At 33.5% G+C, this 13,552-nt stretch overlaps 1 protein-coding gene across 2 annotated transcripts in view; it reads left to right on the forward strand.

Moving 5' to 3' along the window:
* The window catches only part of SEMA3E (semaphorin 3E), a 292,458-nt gene that overhangs the window by 172,675 nt on the left and 106,231 nt on the right, over positions 1-13,552 (forward strand). For both annotated transcript variants that reach the window (XM_077151784.1, XM_077151800.1), the window contains exon 3: positions 12,165-12,224. In XM_077151784.1, coding sequence (XP_077007899.1) covers positions 12,165-12,224 — 60 coding nt within the window. The remainder of the gene's footprint in view (positions 1-12,164; positions 12,225-13,552) is intronic.

Genomic DNA, 13,552 nt, shown 5'->3' on the forward strand with positions numbered 1-13,552 from the left:
TTAGAGCTTCCAAAATATTGCTGTTTAGGGGGCATTTCCCTTCAGTTCCTTTTGTCCTTTTTGGAGATTCCTTTTCAGTCCTTTTAATATCATTTTGATGGTTGCAGAATGGAGTGGAAGCAAATGTTACATTTCACTGTGAGTCATTTTCTTTCTTTCTAGTATTTTAAATTCTGTTTTCTCTTCAGTTTTCTTTTGACTTTAAACATAGGCAGATTAATCTCTCTCCTCCCCTGTGTGTATGTGTGTACATATATATTATACATGCATGTAATGTCTGTGCATGTATATATGTGTGCATGTTGTTTGCATATTTATTTTTAATCCTATTGATCCTTGCACCTGATTACTGCCAAGATTCATAAATGATTGTGATAAACAACTGCTGCCTCAGTTGAATGGCTATCTCTAAGACAATCAACAACCTCCAACTTCTGGTCAATTTTGATGCATCTACCTTGCTCCTTGGTTGGTCTTTTTCCCAGCTCGGCCTTAACTGTGATGTCCCCACATTAACTATTCTTTTCCTATCATTAAGAACATCTAGGTACTTGACATCAGTGCTGATTTTCTGTGAAGAAGAATCTAAGCTAGGGACTTTAAGTAGAGGGCAATAGATCATCCCCTTAGAGGACCAAGCATGTCCATTAACCCAAGAAATTATGGAAGTTGTGAGTACTAAAAAATCCCCCAAGAATCTGGCATCCTAGAAGGTGAAGAATCTTTGCCCCAATCAAGTGATTCTTAAATTGTTGTCCTTGGAATGGGATCACATGATTGTCATAGAGAAGGATGCTGAAATCCACATTTATAAAGAAATTTTCTGGGTGTTCTAAGTTTGTATGCACTCAAAATGTTATACAGTTATCCTGGGTTCTTATTTCCTATGTGGAATGTGAGGCAAAGAGATAGTAGTTTCCCATTTTTATGCTTTCTGCCTTTCAGAGTATGGGAAATTGAATCACCTACTTAATTTTTATTGTTTTGTCCTATTTGTAGCCCCCGGGCTTTTAGTGCTGCTATGACTGGATTCTATGGAGGAAATGACCTGTGAAAACTGTAAACATAGGTGACCTGGAGAGTGATGGGATATCATAGGGAATAATGGAGTAGTACATGGCCATTGGAACTTCAGGGTGTGCCGTCTAGCAAGGATATCAAGCAAGTAGCTAGAATTGTTTAGTAACGTGCTTACCCTCAAGGGTAAATTCTTATTTTATGGGGGCCAGAACTTGTAAAATTGGGGGAATCTTTTAAAGAAGTATGATTAACACAAATATGTATATTTCCAATTTGCTATGGCCTCTCCCATGGACTCTAAAATGAATACTATAGCTATATATAGGATCACAAAATAAAATGTCCAGTCATCAAAATAGGAATATATTGAAATACAGCTCTCATATACTATTAAAATAACATTTTTTAAAAAATGACAATATATATAGCTTAGTTTAATATTAAGTAACAGAACCTAGAAATAAGTTTAATAAATACCATAGTTTCAAAATAATGAGTGTTAATGATACTTTAAGATACCTACAACAACTTTATGATAATGTTAAAATATGTATTATTTCTCTTAGTAACGTTGTCAAATATTACTGTGGGTTGTTTCTATATATATATATATATTGAAAATGGTATATTTTAGTTAGAGATTAGTGCAAATAACAATATAATTTTTTTTCCCCATCTAAACTTGTACACATCCTGACTTTTTTTTCTTCCAGACTAGTTAAAAACTTCTGCTTTGGTAATTCCCATCTTACAAAGCATTCTAAAAGTTCTGCGTCAAAAAAGAAAAACTGTAAATTTCTCAGTTTAGCAAATATAAAGCCTCATGTGCTACTCTTATTTACCTTTTAACCCTGATCTCCTCTAGCCTACACCAGCCCCTTGCCAGTGAGACCACATCTATGCTTACTTAAGCTTCTATACTCCCTTTCCATGCAATAGCCTGAACTCACACTTGAATTCTCCTAATTATTTCCTTCCACCTTTAACCTAGACTCAGAGGAAGTTCTCTCAGCCTTCCTTTATCCCCATCTGATTTAGATTTCCAATTATGTGTAATTGACTGCTCACTTGTCAGTCTGCCTCATAAGATGCTAATCAGAACTTATATGGACATGCACACAAATAAGACTGATTTGTCTCATGCAATATGGAAATAGATAAGAACATACTATTTGGTAGACTTCCTGTATTATATTAGTCTTTTTTAGGGATTGGCTTTTCTTTATAAATTATTGTTTAAGTCATTGCAATTCTCAAACCAAGTAATAATATTCTTTCATAATGATATTCTGCTATGTTGTCTTTTGGTACATTCAAGTAATATGTGTATCACATTTGCAAAAGACCCTTAACCCTCACTCAATAATCAAAACTAAACCTCTTATGTTTAACCATACAGTCACTGAACTGTAAAACTTCAAATTTTATCATCTTATTTGCTTTCTCCATATGCCAAAACAGAATGGCTTCTGCAAATTATTTTCTTCCAAAAATCTCTAAAATTCCTTGATGTGAGACATTTTAGATCAGAACTCTGATTTCATCAGGGTAATTGTAAAAAAATTCAAAAAAAATTATTTTAGTCTTTCTCTATAGGATTTTAGTGCAAAGGAGCTTAGATTGAACTAGAGAAAACCAATATCTGGGTGAAAAAATTAAAATATCTTTAAATTTTTCTGATCATACTGTGACAATATCAGGATATTAGTATGGATAGAAAACTTAGAAAGGGAAAGGCAAAACATCCTGGTGAAGACAAACTTTTTCCTTGATTTTCTATAGATTCAACCTGCATCTACATCTGTCTTTTACAAAAAGTGTTTCCAGTGAATCTCCACTGTTTCTAAGCTAGAACTGACCTCTAGCCACAAGAATTCAGGGCTGTTCATATTAATAGACTTTTTTTTTTTCTATTAAAATATTCCTCACTAAATTTCCTTTCATTTAATACTCAAATTTTTAATTACAGTTTATATTGAGGAAGGACTTCCAATCTAGATAATTTGGAAAGAAATGTATTTATTTCTTCTCCCACCCTCCACCCAACTTTATATCTCTTGTAATTTCAAGATGTGGCCAGAAGAGGCACAGAGAGTTTATTATGTTATTAGGTCCTTTGGTTAGCAATCATACTCAGCAAAATTAATTTTTTTGTACTTGAATCATTGAGATAATTCAGTTGGACTTAAGACCAACAGGATTTAACACACACATACAATGAACTAGTTAAATTTTTAGAATTAAACTAATAATTCATGGAAAAATCTAAATATGCTAGTTACATCGAATATATGCTCAAAGAAAGCAAGAAAAGAAACAGAATAACTTCAGAATATCTTGGTATTTTATTAAATAGCCAACAAAGCATTCATATAATTATTGAGTAATTCAAACCATTTAAAAAAATATTGAAAAAGTCTTTGTGACTTTAAAACATTTAAATAACATTTTAAAACAGGAATTATGACTTTAGTAGTAATTAATAAACTAAAACAGTAATTATAAAAAATAAAAATCTCCCCGATATTAAAGTTTTTTGTACTGCACTTAGAGTTGTATTATTTTCCATATTTTATGATAAAACACATTTCTTTATTCATATTTATTGCATTTATTCCTGTTTACCACAAATATGTATTAGGTATTCTATATTTGTTTGTGCTTCTTTATTGGTTGAAAACGTGTCCTCATTTCTTTCTGATCAGTATCCTATCCCTAGAATTAGGTCTAGATGGTCAAGTGTTACATTTTTTTGAACCTTGATAAAAACAGCTATTATAATTGTGTTTTTAATTTAATTTAATTTTAATTTAACTTATTTTAATTCACTATTTAAGTCCTTTTGAAAAGTAGCAGAGTGTAATGGAAAAGAACCCAGGTTTTACAGTCAGACTGCCTGGACTTGAGTCTCAAGTCTGCCATTTATTAGATGAGTGATCTTGGGCAACTTATTCCACAAATCTACTTCAAGTTTTCTCATCTGTAAGAGAGGGAGAATCAGAGTGCTTACCACATAGCTTTTTTTGAGTTAAGTGTCTAGAAGAGTGCTGGGCACATAATATCATGTAAATATTTGCTATCATCATTGTTATCTGATCTAGATGATTCTAATGGGCTGCTCAATTAAGTTCTAGAGCATATGTGGAGATTTGGAGAATGAAGAAGTGAATAAAGTAATCTCTACTAAAGAATCTAAAGTATAATGGGTAAAGACTATTAATGATAGAATTTTGATGTACAGAAACTGGCAGTGGGAACAGAATGAGTAAGGGGGGTGGGGGGAGTACAGAAATTTCAGAGCAGTTTGAAATAAGGATTGGTGTCCGTGCTTGATGGACATAGGTAAGGTTGGGGCACATGGGTGAGACTGAGGTACCCGATGAGAGTAAATGGTGGACATACGGTTGGTATCAGATCATGAAGACTATTGACTGACTAAGCTGTTGAAACTTAATCTGCTTGGCAATGCAGAAGGCACTGGAGGATTCTGAATGTGGGCAGAACACAGCTACAGTTGCAGTTTATATTTTAGTAGCAGCCTGTTGGATAATGGAAGGAAGAAGAGAATAGAGCCTTGCAGTCAGTAAGTGGCAGTTAGAATTTAAAGTGAGGTCCATCTGTTTTAGAAGCTTATGATCTATTTTTTTTTTTTTTTTGATGCCACAACATTGAGAAACAGGTTACTGTCTTTGGTGTAAACTTTTTTTTTTTTTTTTTTTAAGACAGAGAGAAGGAAGGAAGGATAGAAGGAAGGAAGGAAGGAAGAAAGGGAAACATTTTTAAACATTTTCTTGTTTTATTGTATTCTGTTTCTCCGTTTTTGTTACATGGGCTGGGGCCGGGAATCGAACCGAGGTCCTCCGGCATAGCAGGCAAGCACTTTGCCCGCTGAGCCACCGCGGCCCGCCCCATTTGGTGTAAACTTTATGGCAGCCAAGTTGGTTTTCATTGTCCCATGAGTGAGTTCTGCTAGTTAAACCTTTTATTATGAAGTGTGTCTTGCTCCTTGGTTCTTACTTACTTTGCATGATATGACCTTCCCCCCGGTAGTGGTTAAGAACTAGCAGAACTGACAGTAATGGAGAAGAGCCACCGACTGGCATGAGAAATATCTGCATAACTTTTGTATTCTTACAGCAAAGATTGAGAGTCCCAGAAGCATCAAATACTCACCCACAGATTAGAGATTATCATGTCTGTACTATTTTACTATAACCCCTTGCAATCTGCACATTTGAGAATTACAAAGACTTCCTGAAAAGCAACTCAAAATTACTCTTTGGAAGATATCAAATACTAGTTTAAAGTATAAAATTGTCTTTTCCTTTTTTCCATTCCCTGAAGAAATCAAGAGTTTATTTAAGGAATATTTTATGAAAATTCATAGACTATTCCATATTAGCTAAGAGTTTATTAATAAATAGTAAAATAATAAATAGTAATAAAGTTAAACTCTGAAACAGTTTTTCTCTGAGTTACTAAATTTCAGCATCTTTTTTCTAAATTATTCTTACAGCTATTTTTTTGAACTGAAATTACACCAATTAATTTTTTTATATCTATAGATATAAAAGCTATTGTTAGTTCTGTTTTTCAAAACTTTTATACTTTTCTTATTTATCCAACCAAGGTAAAAAAAATCCATTTATTTTAGAGGTAAGTTTAATTTTTATTGCGTGAAAGAAAGTCATTCAAGATAATCTACATATAAATGTTAGAGGTAGAGCTCATTAATGATGGCATCTGAGTTATTTTCATCCATAAAGAGGTCACGTGTCAGACCAATGAACTTTGTGTAGTTTTAACGTTGTTCTACTTCAACTGTTTTGGAGAATAAGACTTTCAAGTACAAATCTTGTCTATAGGCCAAAAGATTAAAATCTTAGCATATAAACCATTTAACTAATGACAGTCATTATGAGTAAGTATAAAGGCATAAATATGAAGACAGATAAAACGTGTCAAGGTAAAGACTACCATTTACAGGCTGTTAGGACTCTTTTTAAGTGTTATATTCAAAACATATTTTCTTGGTTTTAATGGTATTTTATGACATATAATTAAAATAATTTATTAATGTACACATTGTTCTGGGTATAGATGTAAAATACAGAAAGAAAAGCCAAAATACAAACAAAATTTTTCATTACAGTAATAGAATTAGGAAGATTATATTGTATGAAATTATAATAATGTCTTAGTCACTCAAATATATTCTACAAAGATAGGTATATTAACTGAATCCTGCTAGTCAGTTAAAAAAGAAAAAAAGGACAAAAAAAAAGAACAATCTTTTTTTAGCCAATTAAAGTATTCTATCTTTTTTCATTTGTTCTTACTCTCCTATTTTTCAGAGTGTCATAACAGCCTGTAAAATGAGCTGTTAAATCCTCAATCCTAATGTAATCATGAGACTCAATAGGGTGTCCAGAAAAAAATTGCACTGTAATTTATTTTCACTTTATTTTATTTTTGTCCTTAGAGATATATAAGAGTAGTAAATGGCTTGCTAATGTGCAGCAGAATGATTAAATTATATTGTAGGAGGTGTTGTGATGAAATGATGTGTAGTTAACCTTTTGTTCTTTGTCCCTTTTCTGGTACAAATAATTTGGAAATAGCATTACTCCCTGTTGTTTAACTGCCTTTAAAAATGTTTTCTGCAGGACAAATAACTACATTTTATGTTTTTTTTTTTTTAATGCTAATTCTGGAGCAGAACCAAAAGACATCCTGACTGCCAAAACAAATGAAGAAAGCCATTTTCCTTACTAGCTTGGCAGAATGTTTGTATGTTATGGCTTTAAAAAATGACTTCCCACTTCCAATGAGGTCTCTGTAATCTCTTCTCACCTTAGTGAACATTTGGATGAGTCCTGAGCCTTTTAAACTTTGTTAAAAAAAGAAAACACACACAAACCAATACAACAACAAGACAACAAAGCCTTATTAAAACTATAATTGTGTTTTTCTCTTTAGAGTTTTCCCATGAATTGGACTGCACTGCAGTGAGCAGTCATAATTTGTTTGTTCTACCTCTCTCCCTTCCATCTATTCAAGATCTGTTCAAGATCCTTTTTTCTGTCCTTAGAAATCCTACTAGTCTCTGAAAGCCTACTGTGAACATCCTCTACAGTAGTTTTGCCTTGATAAAACTGGAAATCCTTATTTGTCTTCTTCTTTTGACCTTGGTTATAGCATTTCCAAGTGAATGAATCTTATCTTTCAAACTTAATATTAGTTCCTTTAGTGTATTGACCTTACCAAAAAGTTGATAAGTTGTGTTGATTGATGTAAGTCAATTAGTAGACTTATTTATATCACTGTGCTAGGTAGACATTGCTAGACATACAGAAATAAGTCACTGCCTTGCCCATAGTAATTTATAGTCTAAGAAGAGGGCTAAAATTAAGCACACAAATAATTTTAATCCTAGGTAGAGAAAACAAGAAGAACACTATGGGAGGTGGGATGGAAGGGTGGGCCAAAGTAGAGAGAGAAACTCTTGCAAAGTTTTTGCTGCGGAATACTTTGTAAAATGTTCCTTACAAATGGTGTGGAAAAAAAAATAAATTAAAAAATAAATGGTGTGTACTGCCTAGAACAAATGTCATTATTAAGTGTGCTGCTAGGAACAGTGTATATTCTGACAACCGTAGAAACACCATATATGTCTTCACTACCAACTAATACGTTATCTTTTGGGCATGCCAAGAACTGTAAAGGGTCGAGATTTTAACCTCTTTTCAACACAGCAAGTTAGCTTATCACAGTTTCATGGATGCTGGCAGAAGTCAGAGGCAGAACTTTATTATTCTCGGACAGCAGGGAACATGCGTTTCATGATTCCATGGTCCCCTTGCTTCCCACGTCCCACGAGGGTGATGTGTAGTGAAGCTGCGCACGTAGCAGATGTGTGTTACAGCGGAGGAAGTGAGGTTTCCTCAGCTTAGGTTTAGACAGCCCTCAGTTTCATCAGGGGACTGTTAGCAAACCTGCCCAGGCTTTGCCCCAGATCCCAAAGGGAGACATTATCGTTATTATCCTGATCAGGAAGGATATCTGGTATTTGCCCAGAGGGAGATTGTGTCTATCTTTCAAGGCTGCATGAAAAGACAGCCTGGGACAAAAGTTGTCACAAGATAGATAAAAATGCTACGGAGAATTCCTCCAACAGTGTTTAAATCCATATGGAAATAAACACCATGAAGCAATGACTTACAGGAAAACAAGATAATATGTTAAATTGTATTTTCATTGTTCTGAAGGCTATTTCAATATTGAATAGCCAAACTTGGTCAGTTTTCTAAATAATTGAGTTGTCCAACACTTTGGAAGTATGTAAATATAATTTAAAGAAATCATCATTTTATATAATATAATGAAGAAAAATGAATGAGAATAAGTACTCTAAAAAAAAAAGCGCTGCATGCCATAAGTCAAGTTTGTTAAAAGTATAAATCATTATTTTGAATTATGGATGAAGCATTCTCTTATTTATTCATAGTGATAAGTGGATTAGTTGTGAAGATCTTTCCAATGATACATTATCTTATAATTAATTTGTATTTTGTTATGTATTTTATGTATGTACACACACACCTAACACGCATATAATGGTCCTAAAAGGATTCTAAAATATCGTTTGAATAATGTATGCATCCACAATAAAATCACAATTCCAAAAAAAATTGAATCTTGTGTTAGAATGGGTCTTAGAAATCATCTGGGATAATATGTCCCTCAGTGCAATAATACTTTTTCCAACCAGTAAAAGGTAAAATTGATAAATTGTATAGTTTTCCTTCTGATATCCCTATCTTGTAATAGTGTAAGTGATTCTCTTCAGGTTGATGCAAGTTTACAAAATAAAATGATTTTGAGTTATTTGTGTGATGTCTTTCCCAAATTATACATGATCTACTGATGAACTCATTGCTAAAATCAATTCTAGTATATGTGTGTGTTTTGGCTTTTTAGTTTGTTTTTTCTTCAGTATCTATACTTTTATTCCTTTCTTCATCTTTTTTCTTGTGTCCCAATGTTTATATACTGCACTATGAAAGGAAAAGAACATCTGTGCTAAATTTTGTTACTAAGATACTCTTTGGACCATATTAAACTAAGAAGAAAATCAAAATTTATTTTATACCTACAACCTAAACTGTAGTTGCTTACTCCTGTGAAAATAAATGTAATTATATATGGATTATGAAAATAAAATGCTAATGACATAGCTTTTATAAATTCCCAATATTATTCATGTGTCAGGGATTGGATTTGGCAATGTAACATGTGAGTTCAGTGATGAATCAGCCTCTTCCATTTCTGGCATATAAATGCCTAATCTAACATTTTAGAGGGCACAGCTTAAAATAAAATGTTTAAATCTTGACCACATTTGGGATTCAAATACATCCAACAGATTTAAAAAATTAAATGTGTGTAGAGGCCAATCAGGTCAAAGGAAGATCTGAACCAAATCAGGGTGCCTAAACCATTGACAGAATAAATAAAACTCTCAGTTTCAGAGGGATATTACCACACAACAAGGCATGCTGTTTGTCTTCATATTTTTCGTAGAGAAATCAGAAATCTGGAGTTTTATGTAAAATTTCCCATTTTGAATGCTGACCGTTTATGAAAAATAATGTACTCCTAAATAAAATCTGCTTCCAATCAGCAACATGTAATATTTAGTCTGATAACCAGAATGTCTCTCCAGCTAGCAAGGCATGGAATGGAAAGGAGCTGGAAGAGGAAATAGAGATATTTCAAGGAGGGGCAACAGGGACCATAAGGTAGAAAAGAAATTTCCATAGCCCATGCTTATTGGCACAAGCCTTTCAATATAGTATTAAAGACAGTAAACATTGACGTTGGGTAGTAGGAGCTTGTAACTGAACCCATCTCAACCCACCCCCCTGAGAACAATTAAACATCTTGAGAAGAAAAAGTCATTTGTAAAAAATAATAATAATAAAGTATAATTGAGGGCACCTTGGGAATTTCCGCTCCTAAACAAAAATGGCAATTTGAGAAAAGATGGTGATTCTTCTCTGAAGCAGAGAAAGGAGGAAACCAAAGAGATTCTGATGTAGGCTGGATCAAAGTGACAAGAGAGGTGGGAAAGTAAAACAGAGCATCTTAAAGTCTGCAGAGCAGTATGGTTGGATGCAAATTGCAGGGCTTTGGAGAGAAATGAAGAGGAAACTGCAAAAATTTTGGCAAGCATCATATATCCTTGAGGTAGACTCCAATGTCACCTGACAACCAGAACCCATAAACATGATCTTTAGTGTGAGATGAGACACCCATGCAATTCAGAGAGACACAAAAAAGAAGGCAGACTAGCTTTTTCAGTTTGATTGGGAAGGGTGAGTGAGCCAGCAATATGGAAATAAGCTATTAACTGAAAGCTTAGGTTCCTGAGGCGCAGAATACATTGTAAACTGACCACCTATTAAAGTCACTCAAACAGATCAGAATCCTTAGTTCCCACACATAGGTCTATTGCACTGAGGAATTGGACAGATAATCATAAATTTTTAGCAAGCTTCCTAAATAATATTAACTATTTGATAATCTTGAAGTTAAAGTTAAATGAGATACTGCATTTAAATTGCTCAGCAATTTTAAAAAATTAAAAGTCTTAATCCCCAAGGGTGGTGATCACACAGGAGTGTAGTATTGTTAATGCAGTCTATAGACATGGCGCCATTCTGGAGCTCCATTTGCCACTACATTCACAGATTCAATATATGCTTACTCTAAGAACCAGTACTTCAGCTCCTCATTATAGAAACCAATGGTATTCTTCAACAGATCCTAAAGGAACATGAATAAATACGTAGCAGTGTTTGATGTAGTGGAGATGTGAAGGTAATGTTGGTGTCCATTACTGGGAGAATAGATAAGAAAATGTGAGGGGTCCATACCCTGATTATTACAAAGCAATTAGAAGCAACAGACGAGGTACACATAGGAATATGGAGAGATCTTAAAACCCTATATTTACTGAACAAGAGAAGAATCAAATGAGATACGAAATCCAATAACTTTGCATAAAGAAAATTATATGCACAAAAGCAATAATATACATTTTATTATGATACATACAAACAGAAAGAAAAATACCTAATAACGAGGTGGAATGGTTGGTTCAAGGGGTATGTAAGAGAACATGGGGCTGAGGGAGTGAAGGAAATAAATAAAATATGAGAGGGGTCTTTCAAGAGCAATGATGATGAACCATGAATTGTTTAGTATATCAATTCAAATCTCTGTGCATGAGATTATAAAGCAAAAGGAGGTAAAAATAAAGTTTTTAGCATAATACCTGGCATTATTTCCATAGTTGAGCAAAAGAAAGCACAGAAGCAATCTGAAAAAGGAAAGGAAAATGATAAAATAATTTCTTTCATATGGAAAATACATTCCACATTCAGAAATTTGTACAATTTTCAACAAATGCTTGTTAATTTCCTCCTATGGGCTCAGCAAAGGGCTAAATACTATTAGAGATGAAAAATAAAGATTTGACTTATTCTTTCTCTTCAAGGAAGAAACCAAAAACTTGAAATATAATGACAATTTCCTGAAATCCATCTGGAGGTAGTAGAGTTAAACAATGTTTTAAAAATAATAAAAGATATGGGGGTGTATATTATTGGGTGATATATTATCAATAAAAATTCAGAGTCATTCATCCTTTAATCTTCATGCAGCAAACTTTACAGAGGGTCAATTGTGTGCCAGGTTCTGTGCCAAGTGGTAAAAATACAAAGGGAACTCAGTGGGGCGCCTGTCATAGAAACCCAGACACTGAGGTTTGGGAGAAAACTGGAAGGCAGAAGTGATGACAGGTTAAGTATAGAGAATGTCTGGCTTAAGAATGGTCAGATTCTGCAGGGCTGAGACTTAAGGTGAGCCTTCAGTACATAGAAAAATTAGGTTTAGCGTAAAGACACAGCTCAGAGATAAGTTTCTTAATCATGCAATTAATAATGTAAGGAAGATAGTCTTATAAAATCTTATTTCATCTTAGAAAACAGAAACAATGGAATTGTAAAAACATAAATGTTTTTTCAGTGTGGTTTATTTTTATATGCAGTTTAGTAATAGTACATTATCTTTTATTTCAGATACACTGGCCTAGTACAACACTAAAAACAGAAGAGTGTTTAATGAAAGGAAAAGATGCAGTAAGTATTACTCGTTGTAAATTAAGCCATCATCACTGATATCCCTGTTTAATACCAAAGGACTGAATCACTAAATTTTTATTGCTTTTAAAAAGGATATGTGCAATTTAATTCATAACACTATATGTAAGTAAAATAATTTCAGAGTTCCTGGGCCATCCAGATCTTTTAATTTTGTTTTATCGTGTTTTAATCTACTTCCATTTATAAATTCCTTATGTGAATGCTTATTTCCCATGTGTCTGAGAGAAAATTAATTGCAAGTAAATTATTATTATTTTTTATTTGAGGAAAAGTTAGGCACTATTTTTTGTGAGAATCACTGATAAGTGAATTACAAACTCAAATGAAGAAACATATCAAGGAATTAAAAAGGAGAAAGAATACAAGTTTGAGAAAAGAAAACAAAGGCAACAAATATGCTCTACCAATGCCAAAACTTAGTCCAACTTAGAGAAGCAATATTCTGTTTCTCTGCAACTTCCCTGCAGTGAGTGGGAAAATGCTGTGCAGCCACAGTGTCCCTATGTCCCTGACATAGTCTCTGACACACTAAAAAACAAAATGAATGAAAAAAAGACGGGCTGGCCATCACATGCCAGGAGTAGGGAGCAATTACACAATTATCCGTCCTTGAAAGAAAATACACAGATCTCCTTTTGAAAGTGAACTAACCCTTCTTTCAGTAAGGGAAAAAAAAAATATGTAGAAGACTTAACACACATTAACTCACACTCCTAGTTCTTTGTAGCAGCTGGGTAGAAGCCAAGGAGTGAGTCAACACATTCCGTGCTGTCTCAGTCCACAATGTGATGCTGACTAATTGAACACACTCTTAGTCCATGTCAATCTGAACTCAACCGAGTCAAAATGTGGTTTAATTGGCCCACTCCAAGATGTGACAGTGTTTCAAGAGAGGCAAAGCAGGTGCTTGTAGCAATACAGATAGAGAATCCATTCATCACATTTAAATGACCAGATTTTACTAACAATATGGTTCACCCACAGAATAAAATGTTGTGTGAGTGAGAAATTGAAGAACTAAATATGTCTGTATGCCCTGGATAATCATGTCAGTGTTGCATTGCTTGTTGATATAGAGGAACTATTATCATCTGAATCACTTATGATGAATCACTTATGGTGGCTTTGTTGGTTTTTCATCTAAAACTGTTATATAAGAGACTTTAAAGATTTGAAATCACAGTCTGTCTTTATAAATACTACATTTACTCATTATTGCATGTATTGATCACAAAGTAATATAGGGCACTAAAAGAGCTTAATTAATTTCTCTAATTATACATTTTAAATGAATTAGTAATGTT

The sequence above is a fragment of the Tamandua tetradactyla genome, chromosome 1, assembly GCF_023851605.1.
Source record: "Tamandua tetradactyla isolate mTamTet1 chromosome 1, mTamTet1.pri, whole genome shotgun sequence".
NCBI lineage: Eukaryota > Metazoa > Chordata > Mammalia > Pilosa > Myrmecophagidae > Tamandua > Tamandua tetradactyla.